Here is a 23,077-nt window from a genome sequence, read left to right as displayed (position 1 = left end):
CTAAGACTTAAAAACAAGTCCATAGACTTAACTGAAAAAAGTTCATGTACGATTGATGGATTGAATTAATGTAAATTAGGTTTACAGACCAATTTTTACCCTTACTATTTTAATTTACTTAATTATGTTTATTTGATATTTTTGTGGAATTATTATAAGATTAAATTGTAAACACTTGTTTTTTTTGTGTTCAAATTAATGTTAAAGAGTTATATTGAGAAAAAAAATCTTAATTTTTTTGAGAATGAAATTGATTATTTTCTTTTTTACTGAAACTAATGTAACTTCAAATCTTTTAGATGGAAAATATATTTTATTCTAACTCTATATCATTAATTAAGTCAGAAAAAAAGCTAATTTAGTCGTTTAAATGAACTTTAAGAAGTTACAAATTAAAGATGGTTATAACTTAGCATTTAATAGTATTAACAAAAATTTAGAGCTAACACTTTTTGTAAGAAGAGTTGAATTTTCTTCTATCTCTAAAGTACGGCTTTTTTTATGTTACCGTTCAATAATATGTATATAGCACTCCAAAGTTTATTTTTCAACTTGACCAATTTTTTAAAATCAACTTTTGAATAAAAGTTAGGTAAAAAAAATAAATTGTTGCCCAAAGTTTATGATCATAATTAAACAACTCATTAAATGGTATAACTATCTGTATAATTTAACTATTTATATTTATACTAAAAACAATATTTGTCCAAAAATTTAACAATTTTTAAGCATACGATACCATATATAGTATAAAAAGTAACTAGCATTCTTATTAAAACATGATGAATGAAACATAATAAAATAAAATTAATTTGTTGTGATTTATTTTAAAATGCAAAATCATATAGTTAAAGTGAAATCACATTAAAAAAATCATTAAATATAAATTAATTTTAAAAACTAAAATAATTAATTATTATATTGACTAAATTAGAGATCATTTTATAAATTAAAAATTATTAATATCTAAAGTAGTTTACGTTGGAAATCCCACATCGACTAAAGATGAGGACAATTTATTGTATATAAGTGGGGGCAAACCTCACCTCATGAGCTGATTTGATAGGGTTGAGTTAGGTTTAAAATCCACCTTATAATAGTTTATATTATTAATATAGATTTATAAAATAGTTTCTAAATTAGTATTTAGTCATTAACTACTAATTACTTATATTTTAAATTTGTCTTTTAGAGACTAATTTATAATCTAAAATATAGTAGTTAATTTAGACATCATCTTATAAATATATCAATATTTTTTTAGTTTCTAAAATAGTATCTAATTTAATTAATGTAGTGACTAATTATTTTTCTGTCTCTAAAGTTGGTTGCTATTTGATGATTTTCTTATAATGAACAAAATAAATTTTAATTCCAAATCAACTCTACAAAATTAAATTATAAGATAAGATAATATATAATACAATAAACTTAATAAATTTCATTAAGATAGATTTTGATATTATTATCTTAAGAAATAAATTAAGATTTAATCTCATAAAATGAATTTATAAAGTAATATTTATACATATAGTTTAATCATATTTTTAGTTGATATAAATCTTGAATCCAATTCACATGTTACTTATGGAATAAAAACATCATGATCTATGTTTTGGAATGTTATGCATGATTTGTAGGACATTTATCTTAGAGTTGTTGACCTTGCAACTCTAAATTCAATGATAATCTTAATTTTGTAGAGATTGATTGATGTGTGACAATACCAACTAGGTTTGATTTGGTCTAACAAGATTAAACAATTCAAAATGATAATAAGAGTTGAAAAAATTGTACAAATTAATGTGACTTATGGTGTGTGCATAAAAATGTGAATGAACATAATGAAATGCATGATTGTTTATGTAAACTCAACACAAATCACAACAAGTCCAAGATTCGCGGCACGCAAAGACAGATAAGAAGAACCTTTTTCAACTTTATATATCATTTTTTTAGCTATCTATTTCTCACGTTTACTCTATACAAATCAATTTTTTACTATATCCATAATCAAGAAACAAGTATTAATTTAAAAAATTAAATAAATCGAAGATAAAAAATAAAATAGGTTGGATAATCATATGAAAAAGGAATGAATAAATAATGTGATATCCACCTAACAGTATATTATAATATTATATTTTAAAAAAATACAATGTATTAAAATAAAATAATACAGTAAAAAAGTGAATATATAGATATTTCAGTGATTTATTTTTTGAGTAGAATTATTTTTGAAGTTGGAGGTTTATATATTTTGATATAATAATTTTTATACAAGTAATTAATATAAAAGTATTATAAATTTAATTTTTGAGTTGATTATTATAAAATGGAGGGTATAAAGTTTTTGACATTGTGAAATATGTATATATAATAAATGGAAAGAATCAATTTCTTTTAGTATAATTTAAAAAGAATTATTTCTTATTTTGACGGTTATTCTTAATTATGTGGACATTATTTATTCTTATTTTTAAAACGATACCTTTTTTAATTACACAAGTGTGTTTGTTTTTTATATGGTGTGCCAGGTTGATTAGGTACAATATTAGGTCAGAGTCAAAATATCAAAACAAATTTCATCTAATTAGTGACACTTCTATTTATATTTGTATAAAAATAATCTGACTTAGTTTAAATTTTCATTTTATTTTTAATATGAAGCTTAGACACTCCTCATACTTAAATAATGTGTTTGTGTTGGACAAATGTATTGGACACTAACATGCGTATATCATAGGACACATATCGTGTCCAATTCAAAAAATATTTGTTGGATTTCTGACAATTCTAACACGAGTCTAACACAATTTTAAAAAAAATACATTAATTTTCTAAAAATTCAAACTTATTTATAAATTTTTATTATGATTATAAAATTAAAAAAAAAATCTTTTTGAACCAGTCATGAAAAATATCTTTTTGGTAAAAAAAAATTTGAAACATGTACATAATTTTTTATTATCAATTTATATAATTCATAATTATATAATATATAAATATGTTTCTTCGTGTCCTACATTTTAAAGATGATATGTATCTCCATATTTGTGTTCAAATTATTTTTATTCCTTAAAACATTTAGGATAAATTCTGTGTAGTTATTTTTTATTTAAATTTATTATTAATAAATATTGGAATGAAAAAAGGAATAAATGTTTGGGTTTATTTGGATAAATATATTTGATGAAAATTTGATTGACCTTACTCAAGCTAATTAAAATTTGATGTGATGTTAAAGGTTAAATAAATTCAAACATGACTCTAACTTTCCTACCACAAGATTCATTCAACCATGTATCTAATCTTCTATGTACCTTTCGTAAATATATTAGGCTTATCCAAAAGAGTAAAAATAAAACAATATTAGTCATTAATAAAAAAAATAGCATTGATTTTTCAACAGATCTTCGATTTATTATTCATATACACAAAATATCAAAAATATTTTTATCATCAATTATTATAACAATTTACTTTACTTTCTAAAATAAGATAGTGACTTTACAAAACAACCTAATTAGAAAAACCATAATAATTTTTTTTTATGAGCATAATCAATTAATGTGTATGATAGAATACTATAACTACCCTTGATAACATGTGAACATAAAATCTTAGTGTGCAAATTTCTGGAATCTAAAGCAAAGCCACTGCAACTTTATAAGATGTTTCGTAAAAACATCTTTCATGGTTGTAAAATAAAGATATTTCATACCAATAACATAGTTAAAAAGAAAAACAAAGCTTCTTCTATTTTCCAGTTTTTATTTAATTTTTATTGCAAAAGAAATATTTTTGAAAATTCTTTTTGTAGCCCCACGTTCTCTTAATTCCATTTTAATTTCTATTAACCTTTATTAGTATTTTAGTCAAGGTACCACTTCCCAGTATAAAATATTAACTTTATATAATTTTTAAATCTCATATTAAATAATCATTAAATATATAAATCACGTTACATACTTACAGCTCAGTAAAATAATTGGTGAATATCAGAGAACATTGGTAAGAGTGAAAGAAAAGAAATAACACAGAAACAGGTGTTGTATGGAATTTTTTATATATTAAAATCTCTCTCTATCTGTATATATTTTTTATTGTAATTAATGTTTTTTGAATAAGAAGTTATTAATATATGTGAATTTAAGAGGTGGTGGTAAATAGTAAAGAACGTGGGTCTGGAAGCAAGATTTGACCCTACGGCTCTCTTACTTGATGCCACGTCAGTGTTGTATCAACATCTCTTCCTATTCCGTACGTCTTATCTTGTTTTCCCATTTGGCCTTTCTCTTCTTCTCTTCACACTATATAATAATCCAAACCCTTCTTCTCTTCTTCTCTCTCAAGCTTTTGTTCAAAGTCAAAAACCAAGAAAAGATATGCACCATTTGCAACAGCTTCATCATCATCATCATCAACCACCCATGATGATGAAGAAGAGGGAGAGAAACAAAGGCATGGAGAAAGAGAGGCTTCAGGTCATGGACTTGAGTGGCATGGCCTTGGACTCTCTTCCCAAACCTTCTCTTGATTTAGCCACCATTTCAAAGTTGAACTTGTCTAATAACAATCTCCAGGTACCTTCACTTTCCACCTTTTCAAAATCACTTCTCAAACCTATCTCTGCAAAATAATCATGTTTCTGTCTATTTAGAAGCTCAAAACCTGATAATACCAGTTTTCTGTGCATCTGACAGAGTCATTCCTGATTAATTTTTCTCACACAAAATTGACTGTATATTATTACTATATATGCAGTTACAAAAATGAGTTTTGAAGGATATGTCATGAATATATATATTAATGACTGGTTTAATACAGAATAAGAAGAAGTCTCAAATCTCTTTCATTCTATGGTTATATTAATTCAAGAATCAAGGAACCAATCTCAGTATTGATAAAGAGATTTTGATTTTATAGCTTTTTTTAAGGTTGGAATGAAGTGTTTGTTTACTTCTGAACTTGTTTTTCGTCAATATTGTTACAGGAGATTCCTGAATCCTTAACTGCGAGACTGCTAAATGTGGAGGTGTTGGATGTTGGGTCGAACCAGCTGAAGTCTCTTCCGAATTCCATTGGTTGTCTCTCTAAGCTTAAGGTTTTAAATGTCTCTGCCAACTTCATCCAATTCCTTCCCAAAACCATTGAGAATTGCAGGTATCTTTTTTTCACCACTTCTCTTTCCACTGCTATAATTATATCATCAACTTCTGGGAATCTGCATATATTAATTATAAACTTTTCTGTTTAGCTAAAACTAATCCTGTTCAAATCGCTTCATTAATTATTTCTATCTACTCCATTTAACTCACTTCTGATCTTATACTAAATTAAGGAAGTTAGCATTCAACAAACTTAATCAATTTATGGTTTAAATGGTAGAATACACTTTTGTAGAATAGAAATTCAAGTTTCACACATTTTTTGAGTACTTGGGAGAGATATAAGAAGGGAAAAGATTTCTTTTACACACCACACACATTAGAAACACATAACCACATAATAATATAATGATATTTAAAATTCAAAAAATAAGTTAAATATAACTAAAATATTATTTTATTGGTTTGTAATATGTATGTTTTTTATTATTTATTTGTTTATTTGGGATTCACAACCCTATAAGAAAAGGGAAGAGTCAATTCAGTATAGAAAATTATAAAATTCACAAATAAATATATAAGAACAACATCACCATAAAAAACAGTATTTTTTTACGAAAATCAAACACCACTGAGAATTTATTTTAAAATCTAATATAAAACGACATTTTTTTATCTGAATTATACTTTTTTTTTTAAAAGTAAAGAATTATAAATATATATATATGAAAGGTTCTTCCTGTGGTCTACGTTATCATGATAAAAAACAATTTGCAGAGAAAACGTACGTTTCCGTTTTATATTTTTCTTTTGTGATAAACGGCCTGAAATTCTGTGTACGAAAGTCTGCAAAAACCCTTCTCCATGTTCATATTCGAAAGACCAATGATATGGACAAATTTTTTTTTTTTTATATAACGTTACATCGGTACTATTATTTTAATACTTTTTATATCATTTAATTATAAATTTATTTTTTATTATATATATTTATTTTTAAACTTATCACAACTTTTTTAAATTCTCACACTATCATTTTCCTATTCGAAAGCTTAATAAATAATAGTCTAAAAGATTTTTAGAGCTATTTAATGTATTGATGATAGCAACCCATATACTATTCTTTTGAAGAAAATGGAGTTAAATAATTTGAGAATCTAACCAAAGTGTGGGTTGCCAGTCACAGATATCAAGGGTTACAGTTTGAAAAAACGAACACTTCATTTTTTTTTATATTATATTATTTTCCGTGATTGTAGTTATATTTTGGATTGTACATCAAAATCAAAGGTAGGTCCAATAATTAATACAAATTTGAAATATGGGTTAATTTGATTGAAATGAATGGTGTTGTAAAGGAAGAGTTTGAATGCATGACTGAACAAAACACTCTTGGCCAATTATAATTGATGATCTAACACCTCAACCTTTTGCATTGTCAAAAGGCACATCAATAATAATTCTACAATATTATACAAGTCAAATGAATGGACTATGTGTAACCACAAGAATAATCTCCATTTAATATTCTAATTCCTCAATCATTTTCCATCCTAATTCAACATGCCATGCATCATGCTTTTCCTTTCAAATTAAAATACATTTTTATAGATGTTTTAATCCTTTTAAAAATAATAGAGTAAGTGTTTCCAAAATATCAAAAATCTATCTAAATCCTAAATCATAAACCCTATCCTAAATCATAAACTCTAAATTTAAACAAATGAAATTAAAATCTATAAGATAATAATATCTTTACAATTCTTTATACAACCACATTACAACTATTATTTTAATATTTTTTTACATTATTTAATTTCAAATTTATAATATATTATATGTATTTATTTATAAATCCATCATATGAAAAATTATATAGAACTCTAAGTTGGTGAAACTATTGTTTTCTGAGAATGGAAAGTGAGGGAAATTATGCATTATTCTGCATGATCTTTCATTATTAATCTTCACATCTTTATACTAGTTCATACATATATGATTTTTGATGGTGGTTGATTGATTTGACATGATCAGAGCATTAGAAGAACTGAATGCAAACTTCAACAAGCTGAGCAAGTTACCAGACACAGTAGGGTTTGAGCTGATAAACCTGAAGAAGCTGTCAGTGAACTCCAACAAGCTGGTTTTTCTTCCAAGCTCAACCTCACACCTAACATCTCTGAAGGTTCTTGATGCACGCTTGAATTGCCTAAGGGAACTTCCGGAGGACCTAGAGAACCTGGTGAACCTTGAGACTCTGAATGTGAGCCAGAACTTCCACTACTTGGAAACCCTCCCTTATTCCATAGGGCTCCTCTTGTCCCTGCTCGAACTTGACCTCAGCTACAACAACATCAAGACCTTGCCTCACTCCATTGGCTGCCTCAAGAACCTCAAGAAGCTCAGTGTTGAAGGGAACCCTTTGGTGTGTCCCTCAATGGAGGTGGTGGAGCAGGGACTGCATGTGGTGATGGAGTACCTGCACCATAAGATGAACTCGAGTGATCAACGTCCAACGAAGAAGAGGTGGTGGATGATGAAGATGGTCAAGTGTGGAACCTTCGATAAACAAGGTAGAGGAGGGAAACGAGGAGAAGGTTACAACATGCTTAAGCATCAGAATATCAACGGTCTTGCTTCGCCGGGCTTCATGGGCATGCTTTCACCCCTTCGGTTCTTCTCGTCGCCCCGCAATTCCTTCAGCTGAGAATGCTTTTGTAAATCACTGTCGTTTCCAGAGAAATTAGTTATTGCATAAACTAAGATCGATTGTGTTCATAATCTTACTATTGATTTTCATAAGTAATTGAGTTTTTTTTTATGTTGCATGGAGTTGAAAAAATTGAATATGTTGCATGAAGATGTTAAAGATTATGATGGCACGAACTACGTTGTTGAATGGTTTGGTTCTCTGTGCTGGATTCCAACGATCAAGGTGTTACAATTATCAACACAAGAAATGGGATAAATCTTACTTTGTGACGTGACTTCATTTTTTATTGAAATCTTATCTTTTTTTATAAGAAAATGCAAATCTCCTTTATAACTAGGTTTTATAAGATTTAAAGTTCACTTTTATTATGTTATTAAAATCGAGAATTTATTAGATATCATTCATAATTAATATAATTAATATAATTAATAGCCAAATTGCAATAAAAAAAATTGGGAATCAATCAGCAAACACCTAGAATTTTTAGAGGATCAAAAGGTATTTCACTTTTTTTTTTGTTATACATGCTTAAAATGTTTTATGGGTTTATTGATGAAATAAGTAAAAATACTCAGCTTATGAATTTTGAATATAATTCTTTCAAGGATAATAAGAAGGACGTGTGGTAAAAAAATGTTGAAAAAAAAAACCAAAATCATGTTAATGAATAAAAATTTGTGTAGCTTCTTTGAATAGAAACTATATTAGTCGGCATCGGACGAGTTGCGTTACTCAGTCACGGTAACCAACCGGTCGAAAACATATTTAAAACAGTTACAATCAATAACAGTTAAGGCAACGGTAAAGACTCCATACGAATTGAGGACACATCCGATAACATCCCAAGAAATCAGGAAATCTCCCTAAAAATAAGTTAACATTGACATATGATAGATTCGGCCAATTACTACCGATGACTCATGACCAAACACTATAAATAAACCTTATTCAAAAGTAAGGTAATCTTTGAACCAATTCTTTAATATATACTCTGAATGCTGAGTACTTACTTGATTGTCGAAGTATCTTTTACATGTCAACTCCAATCAAGAACCAACAAATTAAGAAAGGAGACTTAGAGTGAGACCAAAAGAAGCGACCCAATGACGGACACGTCAACAATTATATAACCAATTTTAGGTATAGTCTAAGCCCAAACAATAATATCCAATTAAAAATATCAACCAAGAGAAAAAAATTCAACAAAATATATGAAAGAAGTTGAGAGTCAAAGTGTGATTCAAAGTTGCTGTAGTACAAGTGAGATTAATTTCTAACCGATAGAACGAAAAAAATTTAGTTGTATTTTACAATTATCTATAAATAAGGCCTAATCTATTTTTTATTCTTTAACTTTTATAGTCTTAAAAAACATTTAAACCAGCACACCACACAAATAGGGCAACAATATAAATGTATAAATGCATATTCTTAATTATTTTACTTCTTTTTTTCATTAATATAATTTTTTACATTTCTCTCTTTCATTAACAATTTTCTTTATTTATAATTCCAGGAACTAATTCTGACCTTAAAAAGTAAATAATATTATTTAAGTAAATATTATTAGTAGTATACTACATGGTAATTTGATTTTTATTTAAAAACAATCCATTATGGCGGTTGAATGTGATGAAAATGTGGTTAGTTATGAAATAATTGTTAATGCAATTTAGTTAGATTTTTAAATTTTTCATGTCTAATTTTATTCTACCATAATTTAATTTCATTATTGTGGTTTGAATATAATTTTTTTTAACCAAACTAAATCAATTTTTATGGGTTGTTTAGATTAGTTTTGTGGTTTTATCATATAACTTTTCATTAGTACATTAGTATATGTATTTGATTTTTTTTACATGACAACTTAACATTATATCATGTTAAATAATTTTATTCTATGTTTTTACAACAATATGGAAAGTTAAATAACAAAGATATATACATTGTGTCATAAGTATTCCATAACCCCTAGGATTTACTTTTCATAAACTTAACAAAACTTACACAAACTTGTACAAACAAAATTCAAAAACATAAACATTAAAGTTAATTCTTTTGTATTCTTTGCTTCTAGTAGTATTTTATTTTGCCTTAGTATTCTTTGTTTCTATTAATATTTTATTTTGCTTTAGCAATTTTTTTCCTCAAGACTAATGATAATTAAATGTTCACATTACCAAGAAAACTCTTCCTCAACCTTATTAATATGTTGATCCTTTGTCACAAATTTATAGGCAGTACACTTAAATACATTAGATTATCCTCTTTTACACACATCTCTATAGTATATAGAGGAATAATAAATGATACAATAATATTTAAATGTTTGATTTTGATTTGAACCGTTCTGAAATGACAATGCCAACCAAACTACTCAAATCTAGGGGAAAAAAAATATAAATTGATTAAAAAAATTAAATTTTAATTAGTTATATTTTCTAGATTGTTTTTCGTTATTTTTTTAATGAGTTCTGATAAACCCCCACCTGCAACTGCCTTTCCTTCACAAAATGGTAACCCTATAGTTCTGGAAAAGGCAATTCAGAGTCCTCCAAAATGAAGAGTAGGGCAATGTGGTAGCCATGGATCCCATGGTTACAGAAGGTTGAGCTAAGAGATATGGAAAGGTAAGAGTGGAGGCTCCTCCAAAAAATGCCTCCTCAACCCAAATTCCTCTTTTGACCCCTTCTACCTTTTATCAAAGAAAAACACAAATTATTATTAGATTTGGGCTTGGACCTTAAGTCTGATAACTTATCCCATTTAACAACTTTTTTTCCTGGACCATATCATTTAAGACATGTCCCGAATGCAAAATTTAAAATTCAACATTGTCCTTTATTTCATTTTTGCTTACCGTTAAGCAAAAATCCAGAAGTGATTGTTATATGTTCTGGATTTCGATATCTGAAAGGTTATTTTCGTACTTCATTTAAGATTCTGGATGACCATCTGCATAAGTGAGTTATGAGTTATAGATTTTCATGTCCGGAATGGTGTTCTGTAAATGGTACTGAGTATCGAAATTCATAACTTATTTATATTTGTTTACGAAGCTTGACATTTAGAAGGTTATTTATGTTGTCCAGATAAAGTTTCAAAGTTTCAGATAAGAACAAAGTGTAGAAGTGACATATTAATTCTAGACTTATATACAGAAATTTGTGATTTGGCTTAGTGATATGAATATCTAGAAAGAATTTTTTTAAAATCTTTAAAGGCAAAACGGACATGAAATGATCAGCCATCCCATTTTGAGGCACGTTTTGTTCCTATCACATGCAGACCAGTAGAACAATAAACCAAACCACCATTTCAGACATCCACTAATCACCTATGACGAAGTTCAAGGTTGAACCACACTCCAAGAATGCTATCAATGAAGCACAAACTCCAACACAGACATTGTTAATGTGCAAAATATAGGACACATAGACACAATTGACGGTATAATTCACACCAAAAAACCAATTTTGTTAAGTTCTACAACTTCCTATAATTCACAACAGAAATTTTAAAAACATTTTGAAAGTTAAAAATATAACCAGTTAAGTCATACTAAATCAAGCCTCACAGAAAAAAATGTTAAGAGTGTTACATTATTTATAATAAAAGTTGTTTTTAAATTTCTTTTTTATTCTTTTTGATAACAATGTCTAAGAAGTATTTTGTCAAGAATAGCTATGGACTCACTTTTTCAACTAGTGTTCGAGTATATTAAAGATGTCTATAAAAAAGATTTTTAATGAAACCAAGATCCCTTAATTATGATCCCCGAGTACCATATATCAGGCATTAAAAAGCAAGAGTATACAACAGCTGACACAGTCACTTGGTATAGAAATATATAAAAAGAAATAAGTATCTATAAAATTACAAAGTGCAAGCAGGCCAAACTTAGACAGTTTAACATAATGCACTCTCACAAAAAACAGATATATATCTCCGGGTGAAAAACAGTTGAATTTCTGATTGCAAGAGAAACCTCAAACTGATAACCTTCACAGGTCATAATTAAATTCGTAACATAAATCTTCCTCCAAAAGCTTGAAATACTGCATATACACGATTTAAAGATTTGTTTCAATCACAACTTCTATCACAATAATATTTTGAGAAGCCATTAGCCACAAGACTCAGTAGTAACCTGTTTGCCACTCCCTATGCTGGACAATGCGGGATGCAAGGTGGGAGAAAGTAATTTAGAGGAAATTCAGTTCCATAGCCAAGGGGAATCTGTCCCGTAAGAAAGTGCCACAAAGGCTGGAGAAAGACAATGAGGGAAGAAAAGAGCAAAGCTAATCAAGACCAAAAATCATTTTGTGTGGACAATTTTTAAACTTTTGGTTTCAGGGTTACTAATGGCATCTAAGGCTTGGTTTGGGAAGTAGGATGGAAGACTAAAGTGTGGGCAAATCAGCTTTAGTGAGAAAGAACTTGGTGCCACTTGAGTGAAGGCTTTTGGTAATGAGGAAAAAACTGCAATGACTGATTTGCCTAGATCATTTGAAAGTGAAACTAAAAAAGAAAGTAATCTTCCACTCTGATAATTCTATTGCATGCATGTTCTATGGAATATCAACTGGGTATTAAAGAGGAGACTTTCACCTTCTATTAGCCTGGTGATAATTATCAACAGCAAGGTGAGCAATAATCAAGTAAATTTTATGGCTCTGCAGACATCCCTAGGACATACATAAGGAAAGAAAGATTATTATAAGCAGTAAGGTCGATAAATATTCTAGATGAAGAAAAGAACAAAAGAATTAATATAAATTTTTTCTTAAGTTAAATCTTCTTATGCATAAATCAATTTGTAAAAGTTTTTTCATATTAGTTTTCACTAAATGATGATTTTAACTATAAACTAGTTTTAGTTTATAGAAAACTTATTTCATTTTTTTCTTCTCATTTTCTTTTTCTAAACGTGTTTATTGCGAAGTTCATCTAAACAAGTCTAAAGTTCACAAACAACAAAGACATAAATTGCTGTCTAAAGTACTTAGATTCTAGCATGTGTTAGAGAGGAAGGAGTGAAGGGAAATTTTTACTTGGAACAAGAGAGGCCTATGTGGGTTTGTAGCGGTCAACAACACAAGCTACTATTGTTCTAAGTAATTGAAGCTAGAAGAATGCAGGACATTCAATCACAAAACAGAGGGATACACACATCATATCAACAAGAGGAAGAGCAAGATCATACCACAACCACAGCTAAACTAGAAAAAGTGTAGATAAAGCTCATACACATACACAACAATCAGCCAATCCATAATCGAATCGCCACTCCCATTTTCACTGTCCAGCTTTTTCCGCTCCTGGGATTGTCTGCAATCCCAAATCTAATAGTCTCTCTCATAGTAATAATGAAGAAAACATCCAAACACTGTGTAGGGTGTGAGAGTGTATAAGAACGAGGTAGTTCACCAAAGAGGATTGCACCTTAACAAACATGCTGCAATCCACAATCAATCAACACTAACAACGATCCAAACAACACTCACGAATCACATTCAGAGAGCACATCAAATACAAGAAAACACAGCTGTGACATATTAATTTTACTCCAAAAAGTACATCCCATATAAATAACACCAAATCAGATTCAATTACTATATCCATGTAATTTCATCAACCCTAGAAACCGCGAAAACGAAACCTCATCAAAAGTGAAACTACAAATGACTTAAAGCGCACGAGTTCATCTGAGATAGGCGGGGATCTTGATGCGGATGAAGAGCATGCTCATAACGTAGGCGAGGACGATGGACGAGACGCCGGCGGAGGTGTAGGAGACCTTGACGGACTTCGCGCGGTTGCGATCGAGCGCGAGATCAAGGAGAATTATGCCCATGCCGCCGAGCACGAACATGAAGCCGGAGGAGAGGCCTTCGATGATGTACTGCCCGTTGACGCGGCCGGACATGAAGACGACGGGGCGCACAGAGCCGGTGTGGGGGTCCTGCGAGGAGCCGATGCCTGGAGGTTCCACGATGATGTCGTACACGATGCCGGAGACGACCATGAAGTAGGTGAGGAGGAGGAGGGCGAAGACGACGTTGGGGGATGGGAGGGTCAGGGAGGGGAGTTTGAGGCGGAGCCGCGGGGGGCGGAGGAAGCTGAAGGGGAGCACGCGGAGGAGGTGGAAGATTGGATCCAGCGACGCGCCGGAGGAAGCGCCGCCGGAGGAGGAGGATGGAGGTTGGGCCGCGGGCTCCGATTTGGCTCGCATTTTGCGGGTCGGGTTTTCCACAGAGAGGAGCAGTGAGTTGGTTGAGTTATGTGTGAAAGTGTGAAACTGTGAAAGAAAGGGTGAGTGAGTATGAGTCACATGGTGTGTGTGATTGGTTGGTTATTTCAGAGGCTTACGTGGATTTTCCTTTTCATTTATTTTCTTTATTTTAAATTATATATTAAATATACTAATAAATTTCCAATTTAGTTTTCTCAAAGCTAGGAAATATTCGAATATTTTATTTTTAAATTATTTTTCGTTTGAGTATCAAAATTACCACTTATATTATATTCTTTTATGAATTTTAGATTAATAAATTGATGACTTATGCTTATGTAGAATTTCCTTAGTTTTAAATATTAGCGTTACAAAGTTATATATATATGGGTACACACTAAAATGGTATTTCACTCTCGAAATATTGATAAAACACTTAACTACATTTTAAATTATTTAAAAATTTAGAAAAACAGTGTGTATAAATATGTACATATTATAATTTTATTTAATTACATATTGTGATATATATTATTTTTTTCTTCTATAATAGTTCTTTTTAATTGATTGACAAATAAAACCTTTTTACCATAACAATTCAAATAAAAAAAATAGTTAATTAAAGCTTGTATTGTTTACTTCCTTATAATTAATTTACAATTTTCATGTTTAAAATTGAAGCAAACTGAATTAAACCATAAGCACGACAAATTTATTTAGTTTTTTAATTCTATTTTCCAAAAAAAAACTTGAAATGATTTTGATTTAAAATTTAAAAGTTGATCTAGAAACTTTAATCAATGTGCTACTAAATTATTTAATATTTTTTTGTAATTAATTAAATTATGTTTAACTAATTAATTATAAATAACACTTCACTTAGTGCTCCAATTAATTACTCTATATGTATAAATATTCTTCTATTGCTAATATTATAATAAAATAAATAATATAAAAGTAGACATAATATAATCACCTCAATTTCATATATATATATATATATATATATTATTTTTCATTTTCATTTACTTAACGTAAAAAATCCAATTATTATGGTTCAACATAGTTTGTTCAATAAATTAATTTTATTATTCAAAATATATTTCTTCATATAATTATCCCAAAATTTGTATATATCGAAAACAAAAGGCAAATAATAGAAAATTTGGGCCAAACGAATGGGCCCAGATTAAAAAGCTGAGGTTTCTTCTTCCTGCACCTTTATATTTTTCTTCCTGCACCTCCACAACTTTAAAATTTTCGAAACTGGCCTTAACCTTTTATTTGGAAAAGGGCACCATGGTGGACTGTGTTACGGATTCATCAATTTGAAAGTGAATCATGCTGTTTTCTGAATGAGGAGGTATTCTGGAAGCAAATTGTTAATAAATTGTATTGTTGATTTCTGGATTGTCGAATCTGGAAGTCTAATTTCTATTACAGATTGATGGATCTAAAAGATTTACGAATTTCCCAATCTGAAAGATTTACAGATTTCCAAATCTAGAAGGTTTATTGTTTTTCAAATCTGGAATGTGAAAAAACAAATGCGAATTCTTGATTCTATAAAATTACCGAATTGCATTGTCTGGAATACTGGATATAAACTGTGGAAATGATAATCCGAGACACTATTGACTACCACCAAAAGAAAGACCTTGTTGTGCTGAGATGGAGCAGCACTGTGCTGTTCACAGAGAAATGGAATACGTGTTTGCAGTCTATGAGCAAAGAAAGAAGAAAGAGTAGTGTGGATCTCAAGTTCATTTTGGGGGGTTTCAAAAAATAATGGGTTATTTTTGTCTTTGCGTAATATTATGGGAGTGCAGGAAGAAAAATATAAGGGTACAGGAAGAAACTGCCAAAAGGCAAATATTAGAAATGCTGGGCCGAATGAATCAGCCCACAAAAAAAACCGCTTTTTTTTAGTTTGTAATCTTGAAAAACACAATTATATATATTTTTTAACTTTATTATGTATTTATTTTATTTATAATTTCCTTATTTTAAAAAATTTATTTGATATTTTTTTCTCAAATTAATTAAACACATATTTTATTTACTCGGACGAAATTAAGTATTATATTATGATTAGAGAAAACAAAGAATTTGAAATGCCTCACATAAATAAATAAATAGGTAGAGTTAACACTTTAATATCTATGGAAATTACCAAAGTGTTATGTACCACAAATCATAGTAATTTGTCTTTATTCTCACCTTGTTTGCTATGTATCTTCACTAATGAGTCTCTCTCACGGAATTAACCTATTTTCCACTTAAAAACAAAGCCACAGAACCAATATAATTGGGCTATACAATTTTATATTTTATTATTAAAGTTTATTTTAGATATTAGATATTTTCTTCAGACTGGGGGAACTTAGCTTTCTGCCGACACACAGCACTCAAAAAGGGAACAACAACTTTGTATAAATGTGGTCCAATAAATTCATATATTATTATCACTTCCTATTATTATTAGAACTAGTAAATAATTAACTAACTTCTAAACTTTTCATTAATCATCTTATCTTTCCTGTTTCTGTTTTTATTTTTATTTTAAAGTATTAATCTTCTCATTATATCTAAGTTAACTGTTTTAACTTTAAAATATGTGGTTTTGAAACACCATGATGAATTTCAAAATAGTATAATTTATATTTCTATATTTTTTTAATGAAAATATTTTAACAATAAATCTCAATTTTTTTTGATCCTATCTAAAATTGCATTTGGGTGTCTCATGATGAATTTTAATTTGAATTCAGAATCGAAATTTGATGGTGAAACCAAACATATAGTAAAATTTAGGTGTTAAGTGGTATCTGAAGTAAGTATATGAAACACGCGCTATGATGAATATGAGTTCCGACAGCTGCTATTTTCCGCTGTTATCGGTTTTAACGCCACGTGTCATTGCTGTTTTTGTTTTGTCTTATTCCTTTTTTTCTCCGTCTACCCCTCTGCATATTTTGAATTCAACCAAACACGGCATAAACAGCAATTTAGCTTGCACACACACTCACTCACTCATTCGTTAATTTACTTATTTATTTTCAGCTTCCTTGGAATTCTTCTCTAGGGTTTGGTCTCAACAATCTGCCCTCTGCAATTGTAAAATGTTTAGCTTCTTCATCAGGAAAGGTGTCAGAAAGATCCTCAAGCGCAAAGACAGCGATGCTGGCGAAAAAGGTTGTTTTTTTTTTTTATATTTATTATTTCATCAAATTTCTTGAGTTTATGAGTGTTTCTATCTTTCACATTCTTGCCCATTTGTGTTTGGGGAGCATTTTGGACCATTTTGTCAAATGGGGCTTGGTTAGATGGTACACTATTAACTGTGTTTCTGTGTTTTGGTAATGATCAGTGAAGGTTGCTGTGCATAATGGTGTATGGTCCAGATTAGTTCCTTTGAGAGCGTGTTCTCACTTCAGTATCTTTCTAAGCTTGTATGAAGAGATAATATATACTTTTTTAAGTTCTGGTGTTGTGTATTTTCCTTTATTTTGCTGCTTATAAGGGAGATATTTCTGTAACTGCTGTTCCTGCTAAGCACAATTTAATTATAGAGTAGAATCTAGTGTATGTGTCTCATTGTAATCCCATCAAAAGCCTTGTAGTAGGTGTAGAAATTGAGTTCACATTTGAAATGCAAAATATGAACATATGTTTGTATGCCTTACAAGTGATTATGGAAAGTAAGAAGAGTCAATCTTGGCCACACAACCATACATAAATGGTTCAGATTGGTTTTACTTGAAACTAATCTGGATAATCAATGGTTAATGTTGGCTTTTCCTTTGTGTTTACACTCAACAGTCAATTCAAAGTTAAATCATCCTCTAATTGCAGGAAGAGCTTTGGAAGATGTGAGAGCTTCTCTTTTTAATCAATTCCGTTCCTCTGAAGGTGCAAAGCGTCAACAGCAGCGCATATGTGGTCCAGCTGTTGCACTTTCCTTCAATTTTCTGGTTGCAGTTGGTATTATTTTCATGAACAAAATGGTTTGTTTACTCTTATTTCTCCCTATATCTGGTTTAAGCTGTGTTCTGTTTTGAAATTTCAATGTATCATGGTTTTTATTTGCTGACTTTCTTGGGTTTTTCTTGTTTGTTTTAGGTGCTTCAAACTGTTAAATTCAAATTTCCTATACTTCTTACACTGATTCACTATGTAGTGAGCTGGTTCTTCATGGCATTACTAAAAGCATTTTCTCTCCTTCCGGCTTCTCCTTCCTCAAAATCAACTCGACTGTCTACTTTATTTACTCTTGGATTTGTTATGTCTCTATCCACGGGCCTTGCTAATGTCAGCTTGAAGTATAATAGGTAACCAACTACTCATATTTTTATTCAAGTATTTTTTTATACTGTTAATTTAATTTCTATACCTTCAGCATTGGTTTCTATCAGATGGCAAAGATTGCAGTGACACCGTCAATAGTTTTTGCAGAATTTGTATTGTATAGGAAGAAAGTTTCTTTCCCAAAGGTATATGCACTCACTTTGGTGTTGAATTTATTTCTCGTTAGGAAAAGATAAGTAGGAATATATGGGTCTTCTTTTATCCTAACACCTATTTTGCACCTACATCTTTGTGGAAGATAACTTAATCTCTGAGTATATTTAATGTTATTTCTCATGTGACATGATATTATATGTGTATCCAAAGTCCTATGTAAGCAGTTCAAAATTGTGGTTGCTAACGGGTTCTAGCCACTGGGATCATATAATAATGCTTTTTACTTATTAGATTGTATTATACTCTCTCCGGTCTTTTATATGAAAAAAAACAAATAACAAATTCTTCAACCATTGAAAGTAGTTAGTTTTAGTTAATACTTGAAGTTTAACCTAAAATACCCATAGAAAGTACCTAGTTGTAATATTTAGTGACTCTACACAAAATTCAAGGGATAATTTCTTTCTACCAATTAGTGACTTGTATTGTTAATAAGTCAATACATGCATCCACTTGCTTGGAGAATATGTGAGCATCTCATTAATAGATTTCACAATAAATTAAGGATATACATATACTCTTAAAATGGATTGGTATTTCTTATAATTAGGTAAAAAATATGCTCAGTTGTTTCTTATGTAAAGGGCCGAAAGGTGTATTGTTTTTGGAATCCTTATTGTCATCATCCTATCTAAAACCTTTGCTTGACTTAGTTGGCTTATACTTTCTTGCTACTAATGATATGTGCAATCTATATTCTGGAGCAATTTCCCTCTGGGAACTTTTGTGATATTTAAAGTTTAAATGCTTACCAGAAAATTTGAAACTTTTCAGACATTAGCATTAACGGTGGTATCTATTGGTATTGCTGTGGCAACTGTGACTGATCTGCAGTTCCATGTATTTGGTGCTTGTGTAGCATTGGCATGGATTGTTCCCAGTGCTGTAAACAAAATCTTGTGGTCTAGACTGCAGCAACAAGAGAACTGGACTGCTTTGTCGTGAGTAATTACACCTTTTATAATTTTTATCGTCATCTCCCTTCTTAATTCTTAGTTTCGATAAGATAATTTCTTTCTATCTAGTCTAATTTGGATTGATCAAACAGACTAATGTGGAATACAACACCCATTACTTTGATTTTCCTGGCTGCTATGTTACCCTGCTTAGACCCACCTGGTGTTCTCTCCTTTGACTGGAACTTGAGCAATATTTTGGTGATTTTTGCATCAGCTATCCTTGGATTCTTGCTTCAGTGGTCTGGTGCTTTAGCACTTGGGTACGTAAGATTTCTAGTTGTTCAATAATTTTGTTTGAAAAGATATTTCAATTTCTTTTACATAAAATATTTCCTGTTGAACTTTATAGGGCACTTGATTATTTTACTGGCTGTCTAGATTGTAAGACTGTAGTAGAACATGAGGTGCATTTGATATATTCTTTATGTTCTTCTCGGTTCTGTCACTTCTTGAGGCCTCGCGGAACTGTTAGCTTTTAACCATCACTTGAAGTCAAGAGTCTGAATCCCTGTTATGGTTGGCATCCCATTGACCTAAAGCATTTTTGGAATTTGTATATTTTAGTAGTACTAAAGTTTAGTAATCCATTTCCAATGTCTGAAGCACTCTTTGAACCTGAAAAGTACCAGTGATGGCACATTTGCTTTTAACTTAAGTTTGTATTAGATGGCATTGCATAATTATGTGCTAAAATTAAATTACTAACATTGAACTCTATGGCCAGGTTCACAATACAAGAATCGAGTGTCAACTTGTATATATGTTTTTATAAAATTGTGACAATACTAGGATGGATTCTTTACTATGAATTTTGGTGTAGCAAATTTAATCTATTCATTCACCACTTGCATTTGAGTGCTATGTTTTGGATGATATTCTTTGTGACATTCAGAACATTATTGTCATCTTGTTTTTTTTGGCTGAATGCACTGTGGTCTACTAATCTTCTAAAGAGTTGGGCTTTTCATATATTTTCTCTTCAACCCTGAATTTGCAGGGCTACATCTGCCATCTCCCACGTTGTCCTTGGACAATTCAAGACCTGTGTCCTCCTTCTAGGAAACTATTATCTCTTTGGATCCAATCCTGGGAAAATCAGTATCTGTGGCGCATTCACAGCTATTGCTGGCATGTCTATTTACACTTACCTTAATCTGAGGCAACAATCAAACAAGCCATCACCTCGACAACAGGCTTCTATTTTACCAAAATCTAAACTCAGCAAAGAAAATGGCAGCACCCATGATGGACATTATGGGGCAGAATCTGTCTAACTAAGTATCTAACCCTGCATTAAATGCAGTTGTATGGCACATTAAGAAAACATTCTGGTTCTTTTTGTTGATTCTAGATTCTGATCTAACCATCTTGTCAAGCTACAATACATGATCAAGAGACGTAGTTGGATATATAGATCTCCCTATTCCACTTACTGCTCTGAGAAACTTGGAACACCAACTGTACATGAATGATTTGGTGGATTCCTCGCTAGAATTGTTTTTTCCTTTGGCTTTTTATAGGAGCTAAAGCTGCATTTTGTTGTAACCGAGAACAAAAATTGATATTGGTCTTCAATGGCATTAACAAATTCCTGGTGTTCGTCTTTCTGTGATAAAGTGATCATCAACTTATCTATTACAGTTCAAGTATTTGATGACAAGATTCAACTTTTTATATAAAATATTTTTTTATGCATTTTGATGCGCATACAAAATTGGATTTTGACGAATTATTACTGTTCAAGAAGTGTGAAGTATATTATTATTATTATTATGGGAAACAAACACAACCACCAAATCAGAGATGCCCTGCAAAATTTAGTAATTTGTTTATCTAAATTTTAAAATAAAATTAAATAAATTAAAAATAAAATAAATATAAGACAAATATTACATATTAATTTTCATTTCGTACTAATTTAAAAATTTAAAAATTAGTTATATTTATACTCATATTTAAGTAATCAAAATATTTTATATGAACATTGACACATATTTAAATAAAATTTATATATACAAATTTATTTATTATCCCTAATCATCTTCTTTAATAATAATTTCCTTTTCTTTCATCCTTTTTCCCACAATCTCCTTTCTACTTTTTGAAAACAATTCCTTTTTTTAACAATCTTATGACTTCATTTGCCAATTATTGGCGAATTTTATGACTTCATTATAAACCATATTACAGTAAATGAAGATGAATATATTCCTTGTCTGATGTGATGCTTTAATGTAGCATACGTAATCTCACGTAATCGTAATGAAGAAAGAGAGGTTTTGATGAACCCTAATTGTAGAGAGAAAAATAAATATAAAAGAAACTTTTATTCACTTGTATATTAGAGAGTAAAATACATGGTGTATATATAAAAAAAAGATTAATATCTAGCTGAAAGAGAAAAAGGAAAGTTGGGTCAAACAAATAAAGCCCAATAATTTAAAATAGAAAATTAAATATATTAACACCCCCTCAAGCTGGGGAGCAGATATTTGTCAGGCCCAGCTTGGATTTGAGAGTAGAGAATTGTACGGAAGCAAGGGGCTTGGTGAATATGTCAGCAACTTGCATTGCAGAAGTAATGTGTAGTAGTTTGAGGAGACCAGAGTTAAGTTTTTCACGAACTAGGTGGCAATCAATTTCGATATGCTTGGTTCGTTCATGAAAAACTTGATTGGAAGCTATTTGAAGGGCAGATTTGTTGTCACAGTACAGGGTTGCAGGCTGGGAGAGAGGAAGATGTAAATCCTGAAGGAGGTAAGACAACCATTGTAACTCACATGTGGTGGTGGCAAGGGCTCTATACTCGGCTTCAGAGGAGCTGTGGGAGATAGTTGACTGCTTCTTTGATTTCCATGATATTAGGGAGTCTCCTAAGTAGATGGAATATCCAGTGACAGATTTGCGTGTGGTAGGACATGTTGCCCAATCAGAGTCACTAAAACCACAAATGTGAAGTGAACTAGTGTGAGAAAAATATAGTCCTTCACCAGGGGTGCCCTTGAGGTAACGCAAAAGACGTGAGACAGCTTGCTGATGATGAGTTGTGGGTCAGATATGAATTGGCTTAAATTGTGGACAGCGAAGGCGATGTCTGGTCGCGTGTTGGTTAAGTAAATTAGACGTCCAAGGAGTCTTCTGTATTGAGAAGTGGCATCAGCATCGAGAGGTGAGCCTTGGTCGGGAGAGAGACGGGAGGTGTGAGTCATAGGAGTGGCCACAGGTGCAGAGTCAAGCATGCCAGTTTCTTGAAGGAGATCAAGAGTATACTTGCGTTGACTTAAATGAAGACCAGTACTGTTGCGAGCAATTTCCAGTCCCAAAAAGTAAGTGAGATTACCTAAATTTTTTATCTTGAAGTGATGGTGAAAGGATGCAGTAATTGTATTGATTTCCTCCGTGTCATCACCAGTTAAGAGCAAGTCATCAACATAAACAAGAATAACAGTGAGTTTATCATTATTATATTTAAGAAAAAGAGAGTGATCAGCAATAGAAATAGAGTAATTATTTGATAAAAGAAAAGTAGAAAGTT

General features: G+C 30.6%; 3 protein-coding genes across 3 annotated transcripts; 2 read left to right on the top strand and 1 right to left on the bottom strand.

The window, feature by feature from the left end:
- The first annotated feature begins 4,322 nt into the window (after positions 1 to 4,322).
- On the top strand, positions 4,323 to 7,929 carry LOC137821836 (plant intracellular Ras-group-related LRR protein 6-like). The gene is made up of 3 exons (XM_068626608.1): positions 4,323 to 4,586; positions 4,997 to 5,166; positions 7,146 to 7,929. Exons 1-3 carry the CDS (start codon positions 4,389 to 4,391, stop codon positions 7,816 to 7,818), a joined length of 1,041 nt encoding a protein of 346 aa, XP_068482709.1. The 5' UTR covers positions 4,323 to 4,388; the 3' UTR covers positions 7,819 to 7,929.
- Positions 7,930 to 13,357: 5,428 nt separating this feature from the next.
- Positions 13,358 to 14,153, bottom strand: LOC137821188 (uncharacterized). Its single transcript, XM_068625661.1, has one exon. The coding sequence runs from the start codon at positions 14,057 to 14,059 to the stop codon at positions 13,529 to 13,531; it is 531 nt and encodes a 176-aa protein (XP_068481762.1). The 5' UTR covers positions 14,060 to 14,153; the 3' UTR covers positions 13,358 to 13,528.
- Positions 14,154 to 16,885: 2,732 nt separating this feature from the next.
- On the top strand, positions 16,886 to 21,138 carry LOC137821316 (nucleotide-sugar uncharacterized transporter 1-like). Its single transcript, XM_068625836.1, has 7 exons — positions 16,886 to 17,254; positions 17,915 to 18,066; positions 18,182 to 18,390; positions 18,459 to 18,552; positions 19,358 to 19,524; positions 19,632 to 19,802; positions 20,540 to 21,138. Exons 1-7 carry the CDS (start codon positions 17,182 to 17,184, stop codon positions 20,814 to 20,816), a joined length of 1,143 nt encoding a protein of 380 aa, XP_068481937.1. The 5' UTR covers positions 16,886 to 17,181; the 3' UTR covers positions 20,817 to 21,138.
- The last annotated feature ends 1,939 nt before the right edge of the window (positions 21,139 to 23,077 follow it).

The sequence above is a fragment of the Phaseolus vulgaris genome, chromosome 9 (assembly GCF_000499845.2).
Source record: "Phaseolus vulgaris cultivar G19833 chromosome 9, P. vulgaris v2.0, whole genome shotgun sequence".
In the NCBI taxonomy this organism is placed as follows: Eukaryota; Viridiplantae; Streptophyta; class Magnoliopsida; order Fabales; family Fabaceae; genus Phaseolus; species Phaseolus vulgaris.
Note: the sequence above shows the minus strand (reverse complement) of the source record. Positions and strands in the feature narration are given on the sequence as shown.

Excerpts from the sequence above, each read along its gene's own strand:
- LOC137821836 (XM_068626608.1), top strand. The coding sequence starts at position 4,389 with ATGCACCATTTGCAACAGCTTCATCATCATCATCATCAACCACCCATG. Across the intron at positions 4,587-4,996 it reads TGTCTAATAACAATCTCCAG|GAGATTCCTGAATCCTTAAC; the intron begins GTACCTTCACTT and ends ATATTGTTACAG. Across the intron at positions 5,167-7,145 it reads AAAACCATTGAGAATTGCAG|AGCATTAGAAGAACTGAATG; the intron begins GTATCTTTTTTT and ends TGACATGATCAG.
- LOC137821188 (XM_068625661.1), bottom strand. The coding sequence starts at position 14,059 with ATGCGAGCCAAATCGGAGCCCGCGGCCCAACCTCCATCCTCCTCCTCC.
- LOC137821316 (XM_068625836.1), top strand. The coding sequence starts at position 17,182 with ATGTTTAGCTTCTTCATCAGGAAAGGTGTCAGAAAGATCCTCAAGCGC. Across the intron at positions 17,255-17,914 it reads CAGCGATGCTGGCGAAAAAG|GAAGAGCTTTGGAAGATGTG; the intron begins GTTGTTTTTTTT and ends CTCTAATTGCAG. Across the intron at positions 19,803-20,539 it reads TCTGGTGCTTTAGCACTTGG|GGCTACATCTGCCATCTCCC; the intron begins GTACGTAAGATT and ends CTGAATTTGCAG.